Here is a 16,280-nt window from a genome sequence, read left to right as displayed (position 1 = left end):
AGGGAGGTCATACCTAACTAATTTGATTGAATATTTTGAGTAGGTGACCAGGTGTGCAGATGAGGGTAGTGAAGTTGATGTAGTTTATATGGATTTCAGCAAAGCCTTTGACAAGGTCCCACATGGGAGACTTATAAAGAAGGTAAATGCATGTGGGATACAGGGTAATTTGATAAGGTGGATTCAAAATTGGCTTAGTTGTAGGAGACAGAGGGTGATGACAGAAGAATGCTTTAGTGATTGGAAGCCAGCGTCGAGTGGCATACCACAGGGATCTGTGCTGGGTCCCCTATTATTCGTCATTTATATAAACAACATATTTGATTCTGGGGGGGGCTATGATTAGTAAGTTTGCGGATGACACAAAGATTGGCCATGTGTTTAACAGTGAGGTTGAGTGTCTTGGGCTACAGGAAGATATAGACGAGATGGTCAAATGGGCAGATAAGTGGCAGATGGAATTTAACCCTGAAAAGTGTGAGGTGATACACTTTGGAAGGAGCAATTTGACAAGGAAGTAATCAATGAACGGCATGACACTAGGAAGTTCTGAGGAACAAAGCGTGTGTGTCCATAGGTCTCTGAAGGCGGAGGGGCATGTTAGTGGGGTGGTGAAAAAGGCATATGGGACACTTGCCTTTATCAATCGAGGCATAGATTACAAAAGTAGGGAGATCATGTTGGAGTTGTATAGAACCTTGGTGAGGCCACAGCTGCAGTAGTGTGTGCAGTTGTGTTCGCCACATTATCGGAAGGATGTGATTGCACTGGAGGGGGTGCAGAGGAGATTCACCAGGATATTGCCTGGGATGAAACATTTAAGTTCTGTAGAGAGGTCGTATAGACTTGGGTTGTTTTTGTTGGAGCAGAGAAGACTGAGGGGGCAACCTGATCGAGGTGTACAAGATTATGAGGGGCATGGACAGGGTGGATAGGGAGCAGCTGTTCCCCTTAGTTGAAGGGTCAGTCACGAAGGGGCATAAGTTCAAGGTGAGAGGCAGGAGGTTTAGGGGGAATGTGAAGAAAAACTTTTTTACCCAGAGGGTGGTGACGGTCTGGAATGCACTGCCTGGGAGGGTGGTGGAGGCGGGTTGCCTCACATCCTTTAAATAGTACCTGGATGAGCACTTGGCACGTCATAACATTCAAGGCTATGGGCCGAGTGCTGGTAAATGGGATTAGGTAGGTAGGTCAGGTATTTCTCTCATGTCGGTACAGATTCGATGGGCCGAAGGGCCTCTTCTGCACTCTGATTCTGAGTTGTGGTAGCTGTTTCAGGCTTCCCTTTGGGATTTGAGCAGCTCAGCATTTACCATCAGCTGTGCCATAACAATCATATGTTGGTCTGTCATTTGGATGTTTCTTGAATGGTTTCTGTATTTTGTTTCTTTGAGCAGTACAATTACAGCATGGGGAAAAGACTGTGAAAAAGATGCCTTTGAACACATAATGAAGAAGTTTTCCACTGTTCCTGTATCAATTGTCAGTGATAGTTATGACATTTATAATGCTTGTGAAAAAATCTGGGGTGAGTACTTGAAAAGTTCAATAGAAGCAAGAAGCCCTGGAGCCCCACTTATTATTCGGCCAGATTCAGGAAATCCACTTGATACAGTTTTACAGGTAATATGTTTATCTCCTGTTTAGAGTATAGTTCCTTGTTTATAATTCCCTCTGTTAAAATATGACAAGTGTTGATGTATATATTTTTTTAAAAGTGCAAGTTTAATATACTTGTATGGGAACTTCTCACTTATATTCAGTGTTTATTTTAACAGAATTCCAACTCTTCAGTGGCTCAGGCTGACCTAATTCCTCCAGTTGATTAGTTCCAATTGCACCTGAAGTTAGACACTAAAATTAGGGGTTTCTTTAAGTGTTGGAATTGACCTAGGACTGTAGGAAAGCAAACCAAAACTATGCACACGTGAAACTGCTGAGACTTTTTCTGGCATGTAACAATATGAATGTTACCATATTTTCTTCAGAATGAGATGGGAGTATTCTAAACCAAATACCTCCCCCTCAAATTTTTAAGCAGAAAATCAGATTAGCATTACTTTGTGGGTTTGTACATATCTTGCCTATAAAGTGAAACTAAATTACTGGTATTATTTGCAAGGATTTCCTACAGGGGTTCATTTACCAAAAGATCTAAAAAAAAAATAGCATTGGGATCAACCTAAAATGTCATAACTAATGTTGTCTCTTGTTTCATGCTGATACAAAGGATGAAAACTGTTAAGTGTTGGCACTCATGATGAGAAAGTCATTTTGCCAACTCTGATCTGGATTAAGATTTTTCAAATAGTGCCAACAGATTATGAAAGTTTTGAATCTCATCACTTGCTGGATTTGACCCCAGAGATGTGAATTTATGGAACCCAGTTCCCAGCTCCACCCCTACAAATTGTATTGGTCTGTTCCGGACCCGCGTCAATGGCAGGTCTGGTTCAATTTAGATTGGAGAGAAGAATTAGACTGTTGAATATAATACGTAATTCATTGTTTTGCAAGAGATATTTTGATGCTGTGATTGATCTTGAAGTAACTAGTCAAATAACTGATCTGTCAAATAACTGATCTTTGGTATTGTGTTGCTGAATTATCAAATTGTCAATTTTCTGGCCAACAGGTTCTTGAGATCCTTGGAAGGAAATTTCCACCAACTGAGAACTGTAAAGGTTATAAAGTGCTTCCCCCTTACTTGAGAATTATTCAGGGAGATGGTGTGGATATAAACACTCTGCAAGAGGTAAGAGTGCACAGCCCAGCTCGTACCGGATTTTGCTATCCAGTTATTTTTTCAAGAGATACTAATGGCTGAGTTTTTACGGAAACTATTTGCATGATTGAAAGATGACCACTCAAAGCTAAATATACTGCAACAACATCTATTTCACACCAAAGCAGATGTTGATGGGACGGATGACGAAAAGGCTTGATTGGTTTTAAGAAGGACTTTAAGGGAGGAGAGTGGAGGGGAGACTGGTGAGATTGAGGAATTTAAACACTGATTTTTGAACTTGTACCATTGGGATAGGAGCCAAAGTAAGCAAGCAAGGGCAGTGGTAGTGGGTGAGTGGAACTTTGTGCATGTTTTAAACTAGCTCCTGTACATTTTATTGTATTTACATGCCCATGTTTAGTTTAACATATTCTTTGGCAGCAGTGTGGATTTTGTGCACCTTTTTACTATTTAGAATCAATGATTTCTTAGGCTTTTTTATTTTTTGCAGAATGAAATGGGAACAAACCAATTGAACTACATAGCTAAAACAGGAGACTTCAGATCAAAGGAAATATTGGTCAAACTATAACCTGGTCAGGATATACGTTGAATACTCCGTCCTGTTCTGGTTGTTGGGGAAATAAGGGTGACATTAAAGTACTGGTAAAATGGCTTCTTTCAGGTGTGGATCGTAAATGGTATGGAAAAAGTTGATCCAGAATATGATTTTAAATTAAACCATGGAAAGAGACAATAGAACATGTTTTCAAACAATCAAAGTAACTTGAAAGTGACATCAGAAGTTTCTTTATACTGAACAATTAACTTAGAAAGGACTTCTGCTTAGGATGATGGAAGTAAAAACCTTCTTGCCTTTAAGAAACAACTAGATGCAGCTATGGGAGGGGTGCAGGATTGTTAGAGGTAGCTGAATTAAGATGGGCAGAATGCTTGTCTTCATCAGGAGGTATTTTGCAGCATGCTATCTGTAAATGGCTAAAAGTTGTATGCATTGTTTTTCAGATTGTACAAGGCATGAAAGAACATAGATGGAGTATTGAGAACATTACCTTTGGATCTGGTGGTGCTTTGCTGCAGAAGATGACGAGAGATCTTCTGAATTGTTCCTTCAAATGCAGTTACGTGGTAACCAATGGACTTGGGGTATGTCATGCTGTATTGAGTTGTTGGACTGTATTTTAAACAATTATAGGTTTAGGTAGAGAAATTACTCTGGGTTTGATATCCATACACTTGCCAATATATCCAGTGTATGAATCAAATCCCTATCCAATCAAATATAAGCATGCTTTGGACTGCTCTACTGAAAACTATAAGTAAGCTAATATCTTTAGTGCTCACTCCGGCTGATTGCACTGTACGTAACCTTTGAGTTCTCAGTTCACTAAATGTCATTTCTCTTCAATATTGCAGACTAAAACTTTGGACTTGACTTTGCACAATTCTGCTGATCAAGCTATAACAGTAAAACTAGGTACTTCATAGAACGTAATCACAGAAACATCTAGGCCAGTTTTTGCCCCTCCATATGGCACCTAATCTAAGCCACTCTCCTCACTTTCGATGCCCTTTTAATCGGCCTATTTGAAACAGCTATCTAATTCACTGTTGTGCTTCACAGCTACAACAGTTTTCTCCTATTGCTAATGCTCACCTAAAGTGTGATTTTTTAAAAAGCATCCCTATATTACCTTTCTTCAATATGACAGCAGACAGGGAGTGTTGGCAGACTGATTCACAGATGTATTTTTTAATGCTGGTTATTGGACAGCATTTATGAACCTGCAACCTTTGCTGATCCTTGTGATGTAATATCATAAATGTATCTTTGAGTAGTGGTTTTTGTGTGGATGTTTTCATTACTTGAACTAGAAAACAGTTACAGTTTATAAATGGTACTACTTCATGTCTATAAATTGACTTTACTCATTTTTAGGTAAATGTTTTCAAAGATCCAGTTATGGATCCAAACAAGCGATCTAAGAAAGGGCGTCTGTCTTTGCACTGTACTCCTTCAGGAGATTATGTTACACTTGAAGAGGGTAAAGGAGAGCTGGAAGAAAATAGTCCTGTAAGTAAATTTGTACCTTTTTCTACTGCCACGAAAACATGGAAAGCTTAACATGACCTGAATACCAAGGTTAATTCAGTAGATTAGAAGAAAGTGTTGACGTTTGTGGAATTCTACACTTCTTCCCCATTCCAGTATTCTACCACTGTTAAGTAACGATGCCAGTTTAAAAAAAATCAAGAAAACCAGTCCAGTATTGTACCCGCGATTCCTGTTGATTTAAGGAAATTATTAATTTGAGGAGCTTTGCCAAAAATCAGTCTGAACCTTGAACTGTATCACAAGGTGAACTTAATTATTTTGTGGAAAATTTATGTACAAACCAAATGGCAGTAAATGTACAGGCAGCGTTTCTCTTAAAGTGTATGCATAAAGGTTATGCAGCATATTCAAATGTGAATTTTGAGTAGGTGTTGAGGGAACAAAGACTTGTTGCAAATGATATAACAGGGAATGTAGACAAGTAATTTGGGGATGGGAATGCAAAAAGCAGGGGTAAATGAACAAGGAATATTCAGGTTGGCTGACACAAGTCGTGGTGTGCTCCTGTTAAATTACTTGAGTATAGGTGCAAGATGGTTGATGCTGGTATTAAATAAAGTGTGAGGAAAAGCACAGGAGCACCTAGATTAGTAGACAGGAAAATGGGTTATAGAGGCAGTTTAATGCAGAGAAATGTGAAATAGTAATTTGGGAGGTGGGATAGAATTATTGGAAATTTCTATTAACAAAATGGAACAGAGAATCAGGGAGGCAGATGCATGGATCTTTAAAGGTGAGAGTGCAAGCAGAAAGGTGAGGGACAGGATGGAGTTGGGGCAGGGGGGAACCAATTGGATTCTGCATTTTTATATATGATGGTATTAAATACAAAAGCAAACAAGTGATACTGAATTTGAGACTTTAAATATTATCAGGAGCTTTGGGCACCTGATTCCATGGCTCCAATATCTTTCCTGCTTGCATTCCAAGAATGAAAAGCAAATTTACTTTTCTTAACTTCCTCTCTTTTGATGAATAAATAAGGGGAGATCAACCATTCTAAATGTTTTTTTTTAAGTATAAACTGTGAATATCTCCGCTGGTAGGTGAATTAGTAATGTGTGGGGAGAGATGGTGGGCATAAATTTCATTCCTCCACCCCCATTCCCTGAGCGGGATTTTCTGCACCAACCTGCCGCCGGGATCTTCCGGTCCCGCCGCAAGTCAATGGACTTCTGGCTGGGGCGCCGTCATGCCCGCGATGGGGCCGGAAAATCCCGGCCCCTGTTTCACCACTTGCATAGTTTCCTTCCTAAGATGGACCACAAACCAAACGCCCGCACCACAATACAGCATTCCCATTGCATGCCAAATACCTCCTATTCCCTCACCTTCCCTCTTCACCCCTGTATCTGCTGTCCTTACTGCTGTATCCACCTTCCTCTGCGCTATGGTACCCTTGCCTCTCTGAATGTGAGTGCCTTATTTACCCCTGTCAAATTCACCTTCTTCTGCACAGAATCCTGAAATGAGAATCTTGCTCTTATCATCGACTCATGCCCTTGCTCCGTTGTCGATCTGTTTTCAGTCCTGGTCCAGTTTGCTAAACTGGCAATGGGTTTTAAACTACATATATCAGCATAAGCAGATCATGGCACTGAAGTGCTTTAAAAATAAATTAGCAACATGGGTCCCTCAAGCCTAATCTGTCGTTCAATTGGATTATAGCTGATTTGTACCTCCACTTCATTTACCCATCTTTGCTCCATATCCTTCTTTCTTTGTCTTGGAAGTTAAATTGACCTAACAGTTGGTGGTGGGAATGTGTGTGAAGATGCTTTTTGATTTCAAAGAACAAAGAAAGTACAGCACAGGAACAGGCCCTTCGGCCCTCCAAGCTTGCGCCGATCATATTGCCCGTCAACTAAAACATTTTGCACTTCCAGGGTCCGTATCCCTCTATTCCCATCCTATTCATGTATTTGTCAAGCTGCCTCTTAAACACCTCTATCGTACCTGCTTCCACCACCTCCTCTGGCAGCGAATTCCAGACACTCACTACCCTCTGCGTAAAAAAACTTGCCCCGCACATCTCTTCTATAGTTTTCTCCTCTACCTTAAATCTATGTCCCCATGTAATTGACTCTTCCACCCTGGGAAAAAGCTTCTGACTATCTATTCTGTCCATGCCACTCATAATTTTGTAAACTTCTATCAAGTCGCCTCTCAATCTCCGTCGCTCTAGTGAGAACAATCCGAGTTTCTCCAACCTCTCCTCATAACTAATAACCTCCAGACCAGGCAGCATCCTGGTAAACCTCCTCTGGACCCTCTCCAATGCCTCCATATCCTTCTGGTAATGTGGCGACCAGAATTGCACGCAATATTCCAAGTATGGCCTAACCAAGGTTCTATACAGCTGCAACATGACTTCCCAGCTTTTATACTCAATACCCCTGCCAATGAAGGCAAGCATACCATACACCTTCCTGACTACCTTATCCACCTGCGTTGCCACTTTCAGTGACCTGTGGACCTGTACGCCCGGATCCTTCTGCCCGTCAATGCACTTAAGGGTTCTGCCATTTACTGTATAATTCCTGCCTGTATTAGACCTTCCAAAATGCATTACCTCGCATTTGTCCAGATTAAACTCCATCTGCCATTTCTCCGCCCAAGTCTCCAACCAATCTATATCCCGTTGTATCCTTTGACAATCCTCTTCACTATCTGCAACTCTTCCAACCTTAGTGTCGTATGTAAACTTACTAATTAGCCCAGTTACATTTTCCTCCAAGTTCACTCTTAGAACCAAGCCATTTAATTTTGAAGACCCTGAAAAAGGGTCATACGGACTCGAAACGTTAACTCTGTTCCTTTCTCCACAAATGCTGCTCGACCTGCTGAGTTTTTCCAACATTTTCTGTTTTTGTTGCATTTAATTTTCAGGTTTTACTCATTTGTTCTCAATTCTCTGTTGATTAGATCAACTCAACAATCTAAATTCACAAAAATACAAACCACGCTTAAACATTGTAGCTCCTTCGGATGAATCTGTGCAGTACCTCCTCCAAGACTCAACATGTTTTTGCTAAGTTTAATGTCCAAAACTGCACACACTATTTCAAATGAAGTTTAACTAGGTGCTATACAACTGAAGCATCTCTTGCTCACTTTTCATAAGGTAAAGGTCAATATTCTATTTTGATTACTTTTTGAGTAATTGGTACAAATGGATACCTTTTTACTCCTCCGATCCCCCCGGTCTTTCACCATTAAGAGAATATTCTAATTTGGATGCCCTCACACTTCCCTCCCACACATGGCATAGTTTGGTTCACTAACTTAGTCTCTGTGTCTGTTCATAACATCCTACTCCCATCTTAATTTCTTGTGCCTCCTAATATAGTGTTATCTGCATACTTGTATCTATAACCCCTTCATTCAAATCATTATTATATCTGTTGAAAAGCTGAGACCCCAGCTTTCCAGCAAAAATGGGATGGACTGAGGGAGGAACATCAATAGGAGCAGGACTGGACGAATCGCAAGAATGTTGGGGCAGTAATGTATCCAACTAAGAATTGTCATGGCCCTTAGGCAATTTCCTGTTTGCCTGTACATTAGTGGCAAGCTTGAACAACATAATGTTTTGCAGGTGAGGGAGCAACAGGAGTGGGAATTGAGGAGAGAGAAGTTAGGAATGTTCAGTAGTTAGAGGGTTAGGATGATGAGTGGGAAAAGACACATGTTTCACATCAACAGAAGAATGGTGGTTCGGGATGCATGTTTAGAGCAGGAATTCGTCATTGTCCTTGCTGCTTCTGATTTTGGAGAAGCTCCTGTTTAAAGCCTTTGCTGTTTAACTAACAGGTTTTCTTTTAGTTATGGCTAAACTTTCAAGGTAACCCATTGCTGCAAATTAAAAGATGTTTCTAGTGGCTTTTTAAGTGTGGGAGGCTTCCCTGTTATTTTGGAGGTGCCCCTGTTGATGAACTTTGAAATGTCTGTCTTTCAAAAATAACTGAGATCCTCTTCAGGAAATGTTGCCTCATCCAATTGCTGGGAAGTCTGACAAAGCTCTGTGCACATAGAGTAGTACCCAGAGAGCAAGACATTGTCGGTTTATTTAGAAGCCTGGTGAGTGTCACAAAAGATGAACAGAGGCTATTTTCAAAAATAGAACATGGTTGGTATCTGAATGGACACTCTGAATCTATTGATCTCAAGCAAAGCACTTTACTTACTTAACATATAATTTGGGAATAGGTGCCCAGACCTCTGAATAGCTAAGGTTTTCACAATTATTAATCTTCACAATGGGAATTTTCACTCTTAAGTATTGGCACAACAAAATAATGTGTAAGGAAGCTTGTGTCAAACTTACAATATGTAGATTTGTGTATGGTTGACATCTTGATCACTGTCAAGAAAAACCCTGTTTTATAAAGTCTTCAAAGGCAGACCTTTTAGATGTTTATTTTCCATCTCTCTTGAAGATTGCTTGGATAGCTTAATATTTATCTTAAAGCCAACCTGGCTTTGACAATCTTCTGCTTTTCCTTACAAGAACTAGGAGCAGGAGTAAGCCATTCAGCCTCTTGAAACCTGTCCCGCATAATGGCTGATCCAATTGTGACCCCCAACTTCACCTTCCTGTCAGCTCCCTTGTAACCCTTGACTTCCTTGTCTATCAAAAATCGATTTAACTCTGCTTTGAATATACATATTGTTAACTGAGATTTTTCAAATGTTTTCCAGATTTAAATTCCAGCCTCCTTTCGTACAAGTCAGCTTTTCTAAAATGTACTTTGTGTCCTGCTCCTTACTAATGTATTTTGTTAGATCATTTAAAATGAAAACACATGATCGAGTTTCTTTGCACTGCATCTAACAAAATTATAAACCTGTTTTAAAAGAACAAGCATTTGATTTAATTGCTTTCAAAGTGCCATAGATCACCTCCCTCCTAAGTAATGCTTGGCAGACACAGTGAAATCCACAGTGAAGTTGCATTACAAATGTTATAATGCAGGACTATTCATCGGACTATTCATATGGATCACATCATTGCATTAGCAAAGGTTTGGATGCAAGTTTATGGCTTATTTGTTTACACAACAACAATGTAGAGTTTGCTGAGAAGTGTACTTTTTAGTCCCTTGGAGGGGCCATTAAAAAAATTAGCAATTCCACAGATGCAGTTTCTCTTTTACTCTTTGACAAACATTGTAGTTTCTCAATGGCTTGACCCTTCCATGGCTGTGGATTGTTTTAGTAGATGTGTCCAGTGATGGGGTTTCATCATTTCAAGCACAGGACACACCTAACCACCAATAAGTCCTCCTTCCTCCTATTCAGAAACAACTTTCTAAATTTGCAAAAAGGTTTTAAACAGATAATGTGCTTATGAAGGCCTCTATCTGGTTTTCTCCTTCAAGTAGAATTAGTGATCACTATTGCAAAATTGCTCATTCTGGGTAAATAAATCCCCTTGAACATTTTGCTGTTCTGCTTACCTGTTAGAGTACAGAGTAGTTGTCTGTATGCTTCATTTCAAAGACCACTGTGACTGTGGTAAAGTTATTACAGATTCCTTCTGTGAGGTACTGCTAATGCACAACCAAGAGTAAAGCGTAATTGTCCATAAGGAAGTGGCTATGGCAAGGTAGTAGCTTGCAAAGAAGTGGCATGGTGAATTCTTAATGCTCAGTTAACTTAGAAAAGATGTGGAATGAGAAGGAAGAATGAGAGCAGTAATGTCAGGGAAACACAATCTCCCAAGCTCTCTCCAAGTTTCACATCTGACTTGAATACGTTATTCCTTTGTCAATGTCCTGTAATTCCTTGCACAATTGTAGGAGTGAAATGAAGAATTGCAACAGTTCAAGCAAACTGTCCCCTGCCACCACTTTGGCGACTCGGTGATTGATTAATGGGGCCTTGACAGCAATATTCAGGTCCTGAGAACAAATTTTTAAAAATCTAATGAACAGGAAGGTATTGCAAGAATGACATAACTTTGTGTTGCATGTTAGAGAATGTGCAAATAAAGTGGATAAGAACTGAGTTTAGATGGAGCATTAGTGAGAAGAAAAACTTGCATTTATATAATGCCCTTCATAACTACTCGATTTCTCAGCAATTTTCAGCCAATGAAATACTTTTGCAGTGGAGTCACAGTTGCGATGAAGGAAACGTGGCAGCCAATTGCACACAGTGAGCTGCCACAAACAGCAATGTGACAATGACTAGATAATCTGTTTTTGTGATGTTGATTGAGGGATAAATATTGGCAGGGATAACTCCCTGCTCTTTGAAATAGGATCTTTTATGCCCACATGAGAGGGCAGATGGGCCCTCAGTTTAATGTCTCATCCAAAAGACAGCATCTCCAATAGTGCAGCATTTGGTCAGTACAAGTCCTGAAGTGGAACTTGAAACCACAATCAGAACCTTGTGCGAGAAGGGGTGAGAATGCTACCAACTGAATCTCACTGTCAGGAAGAGTTGATTGAAGTGAGTCTCTCGTTCCTTAAGATTCAGACACATAGCAATTTGTACATTACCAGCTTGTGACTGTTTCTGCCTTTGATAATTGTTTGATCCACATTTCGAAAGGCAGCGTTTTTTTTTCTTAACTTGGAATCTGCTATTGTTGTATCTGACTTTTTTTTTTACAGGATCTGCTGCATACGGTTTTCAAGAATGGCAAAGTTATAAAGAGCTACACCTTTGATGAAGTGAGGGAAAATGCTCAGCTGCAGACGAGTGAATGGGGAGACCTTCCATAAATTCAAGTTCATGTCAAATATATATATATATGTACACAATGATGGCAAGTCTGCTGCGGGTTCAATGCACAGATGTATGTATCATAGCTGTTTTAAAATTTACCTATAAAGTTGAAAAAATTTATAAAAATGCTGTACCACATAAAACAGCAAATGACAGCCACCATACCCTGATCATCTAGTGCAGTTTGCATTTTTAACTAACGCTTGCTGTACACAAATTTTAAAAATGTGTTGCTTTGAACAGCTGCTGCTTGTGCTGTAATATGTAAATTGTGGGGTATAATAGTGGTAACTAGAAATTATGAAGATGTGCAAATGTTGGTCATGTGTTTGAACTGGATAACCTACTTCACAGTGAAAAATGTTGGCCAATATTGGAAGTAATTTAAATATATATTTTGTGTACATATATACCAAACTCCTTTTCAATCTTCCTATTTTATGAATTTTTTTTTCTCTTAATGGGGTTCTATTTTATAATTACAGACTTTGTTCTGGTTTGTGACTTAAGACAGTTTGCTGAATAGGAAAGAATACAGTTGTGATGGTACAACCATTCGGTATTATAGTGAACAAAATCTTTTTGCACACAAATGTGTTTAAATTTTGAGGGGATGGGTAGTTAATAGTGCACTTTTTATAGACCTATTTGTGTGCTGAAAAATGTAGGCTTTTAAAGAACATAAACACTGAGGAAAGAAAAGTATCTAACCACAACTAAATTTGCAGTTTGATGGAAGAATAAAAAATAAATTTATTGTTGAAGGACTTTGGAGTTTGTCAAGTATATTCATTAATTTTGATTAGACTTGCGTTGCACTTGTTGAGGTCCAGCCTTCTATTTCTTCATGCTTCCAAGATGGGGAAGGACACTTTCTTTGAGATGCCAAGTTTGTTTTGCCTTTTTCCTTAGTGCATTTTAAATTCAGCTAATCACCCTAAAAAAAGTCTCTAGATTAAGTCAATTAGTATCCCAGTAGAACATTGAAGTAAACCTAACTTTTCTTACAATGAGGGGAGGAGGCAATAAAAATATAAATTTTATAATTCAAGTGTAGAATCACCCTTTAAAACCTTTCATCGTGTTGTAGTTTTCGATAGAAAATTCAAATCCTGTGACTGTTGTATGCACCAGCGGTATGTTGTATGTTACCTGTATTCTGTACCACTGTTTCATGTCCCCAGATCTGGGTGTTGCTTTTACTGTTTCTTGATATTCCTTATGTAGCAATATACCTGAACAGTAAAACAGATTGTTAGACTATGCAATAGGATTCTTTTTTAACATATCAAGTGAACGTATTGAATCCATACATCTGTGAAATAACTGGAGCAGAACTTTGAGGACTAGATCCTGAAATTTAGTTTTGTTTTTGTCCACCATAGAAGTACATTTGCTATGGTTCAAGCTACAGACAAGATGATTTAATCTTAAATGGTTCATCAAATTTGAACAGGCATGAATAATATCATTTGCTAGTGATCACAGATACCAGAAAGAAAAGTGTGAAGAATATTATCCAGCTGTTCAAAAGCAACTCTGACATCAAATGATAGGGGAAGTGAAATGATGGGTTGTCACTGGAACATTCAAAATGATCATACACTGTTTTAAGTTTGTTTTACACAAAAACCCACCATTTAAAATGTTTTTTTAAAAAAAGACTTTTAAATGCCCAGTTTCTGTTTCCAAACTGGACCGCTTTACATGAAGTAGTTCAGTTTGGATTATTCCAAATTGAAGAATGTTACGATCTTTGCCCTTCAGATTTAAAGAATTTAATGTGTGAGTAATTGTGTTAAATGAAAACTTTGGAGTTAATGCTCCTTGAAGATCCGTTATTGGCATCAGGTAATCTTGAAGAATGAGTTCAACAGTTTGCCAACAATTTTGGTTTCAGGTTTTGATTAATTAATTTCAAAGTTAAGTCATGGAATTGGATAAGTGATATAAATCTTCGCAATCCAACTTGATCTGAGTGTTGAATAACCATAGGAAGAAACTGCCTGAGAGACAAAAAAAAGTATATGTCAGTGGTTATAATAATCAAGTGAGTAAAACTTCCAGCATACCAACAAAATATTTCATTTTATGTTTCATTTTGGACTCTTCCACAGGCCCAACAGGCCTGAAGAGTTGTAGCATTATTGATGCAAGCCGTTTTATTTTGAATTGTGTTAGCTACCTGATGATGCTGCTCACCTTTTAAATGAGTTAATTAACAAAGCAACATACCTTCACCTGATCAAGAAACATCTCTTACTGGGGATGGTTTCCAAGTGGGTTTTGTTATCCCTATTTTCAGTGTTGGTAGTTAAAATTGGTATCGGTTGAATGAACCATTTAAAGCTCTTAACTGGAATATTACTGAATACCTTCTTGCCTATCCTTGAAGAATTCTTGTAGATTTCTGTGACAACCCGTTTCCTATATAGTTTTAAATCATGGTTAGTCGGGATATTGGTTGCATCAGTATAATTCTAAGCATCTGCCCTTCCACTAATGTGTATAAACTGATCTGCAATTCCTTAGTGTTTTACTCCACACCTACATTTGGAGCTTAGTTGTCCTGCATAGCTCCTTTTAAAATTTTTAAAAATATAATCCTTTGATTTCATGAATATTCCATGGTGTATATTATGTCTGAGGAGTTTTGAATAAATTTCTATGGTTTTGTTTTTACACAATGTATGCTTACTGCTTTTAGATCAGCAAACCAATGTTACCGCATCTATAATTCATGGACAGTTATGTATCGCTGAAGAACTTTTAAGTTTTTTGACTTCTATAAATTCTATCGGTCTCTTCTGGACAATAGTAAAAACACTACTTTTAATTCTACTTGCTGTCAATACAACTCTGTTACGTTTGGATTTACTATGAGCCATATGTTCTCTAAAAACACAAGTGAAATATTCAGTTTTCTGTCTTCATAATGAAATTCAGGTGAAGTCCCATAAAACAAAAGCATCATGTCCTCTTCATTAGCAGAAGAATTAAGCTCAGTCAAAATACAGATATTAATATCCAATTTGTGCAATCAGCGGCAAGTGATCGGCACTTGCCATTCACTACACTTGCCATTCACTACATTTGCAGGCTTTTGAGCGACAATTGTCACCAGGCATCTGATTTAGTGTGGCTCCCTCTACAGGGGATGTTGCATGTGAACAGGGCAAGCAACTGCATGCCTCATCAAAATATCTAACTTGATTGTAAACTCATGTAAAGAAAGAGAAATATAGAGGAGAGGTTTAAGAGCTGAGACCAAAAGTTTTTTAAAAACTCCAATTAAGTTCTAAAGATATGATAATTCGCACTTGTAAAATTAAACTTTCAATGGCAGGTTGGTTGGCAGCAAGACTTAACATGCAATTTAAAAAATAACTTTCACACAAATATACCAACTCTAACATTTTCTAGTGTGTAACTTAAGTAATAGCAACTTCATGTCCTCGGGTCCATTTCAAAGCTGAGTCTCTGACAAGATACCACTGTAGCAAAACTTGTGGAGGAGCAGGGCAAATAGGACTTCTGTGTTTAACTGTGAGCTTGGGGACTCCAGAAGTTGCTGACTGATTTACCCCTTAATAACAGTGAGCACTATTATCCTCAGTTAATGAGTTATAGGTTATCATGGACTGCATTGTCCTTAAAATTGGGTTCAGTTGTGAACAATTACTGTCTGGTTAGTTACAAAAGCAATAGTACGTATGCTGCTTGGTCACTGGACTTAATTGACTGTTTCATTAATGATCATAAATAATGCCCATTTCTCTGCTCTATCTTAAAAAAAAAACAGCCTGGATTTTGCTGTGGTAATGACGGTGAAACTGTCAGTGATCACTGTCATTGAAACTGATAACTACTTTGGAAGTCCACAGATGAGCAGAATAACATGGAAATCCAGAAGTTTCTATCTGAGTCTATGCTGCTCCATGTGTTGTGCTGTAGAGATTCCTACAGACTGAAATTTTCATGGTAATTGTGATTTAACAAAAAACTTGCATTTTTACACTGTTGGTCTCGCTGTAAAAGTCCTTGAAAAAGTTGCACCTTGTTGAGGTGTAACTAGGTTTTTAATGGCGTACTAACTTCAGAGTTACTGCTAAACACACAATCCCTGGCCCTGAAAAGCTGATGTATTTGCAGATTGTCAAATATCTCCATAATCCATATGTTTAAAAGAACCTCATTTATCCATTTATTTCACTATTTGAAAATTTAAAGGTGAAGGTATTAGGTGATTCTAACTTCATGGTCTGCTGTGTGCGCACAATTTGATGTGTTTTGATACTTTACCTGCTTATTGACATTCCTGCTGCTGCACACCAAAGCTGGGATTTTCCAGCCCCAGCTGCCACTGGGATCTTCCAGTCCCGCTGAAAGTCAATGGACTTTTGGCTGGCTCACTGCATCCCCTGTGGCGGGTCCTGCCGTGGCAGGACCAGAAAATTCTGGCCCAAGATATTGCCTTGACTTGGTGCCAGATTTCAACTCCCTTTGGGATTGGTGGGTGGGTGGGGGAGGAGAAAAACATTGAATCTTTGGCAGCTTTCTTGGAGGTCAGTGGCAAGTGCAAAACCCAGGCCAGTCCCTTATTAGCGAATGGATTTACATTTCGTTCAAAAATAACATCTGTTTATAAATCAACAATTTAATAGTCATATTTTTACA

The 16,280-nt window shown here is 38.7% G+C and overlaps 2 protein-coding genes across 2 annotated transcripts in view; one reads left to right on the top strand and one right to left on the bottom strand.

Annotated features, from left to right (window-relative positions):
* The window catches only part of nampt1 (nicotinamide phosphoribosyltransferase 1), a 41,028-nt gene extending 28,151 nt beyond the window's left edge, over nt 1–12,877 (top strand). The window contains exons 7-11 of the mRNA XM_078568405.1: nt 1,398–1,623; nt 2,636–2,755; nt 3,755–3,895; nt 4,689–4,823; nt 11,489–12,877. Of these exons, the coding sequence (XP_078424531.1) occupies nt 1,398–1,623; nt 2,636–2,755; nt 3,755–3,895; nt 4,689–4,823; nt 11,489–11,599 (733 nt within the window). The 3' untranslated portion in view covers nt 11,600–12,877. The remainder of the gene's footprint in view (nt 1–1,397; nt 1,624–2,635; nt 2,756–3,754; nt 3,896–4,688; nt 4,824–11,488) is intronic.
* The window catches only part of cdpf1 (cysteine rich DPF motif domain containing 1), a 68,638-nt gene that overhangs the window by 42,946 nt on the left and 9,412 nt on the right, over nt 1–16,280 (bottom strand). The window lies entirely within an intron of this gene.

The sequence above is a fragment of the Cetorhinus maximus genome, chromosome 22 (assembly GCF_964194155.1).
Source record: "Cetorhinus maximus chromosome 22, sCetMax3.hap1.1, whole genome shotgun sequence".
Classification (NCBI taxonomy): Eukaryota; Metazoa; Chordata; class Chondrichthyes; order Lamniformes; family Cetorhinidae; genus Cetorhinus; species Cetorhinus maximus.
The sequence above is the reverse complement of the archived record's forward strand: the minus strand, read 5'-3'. Positions and strand labels throughout refer to the sequence as shown.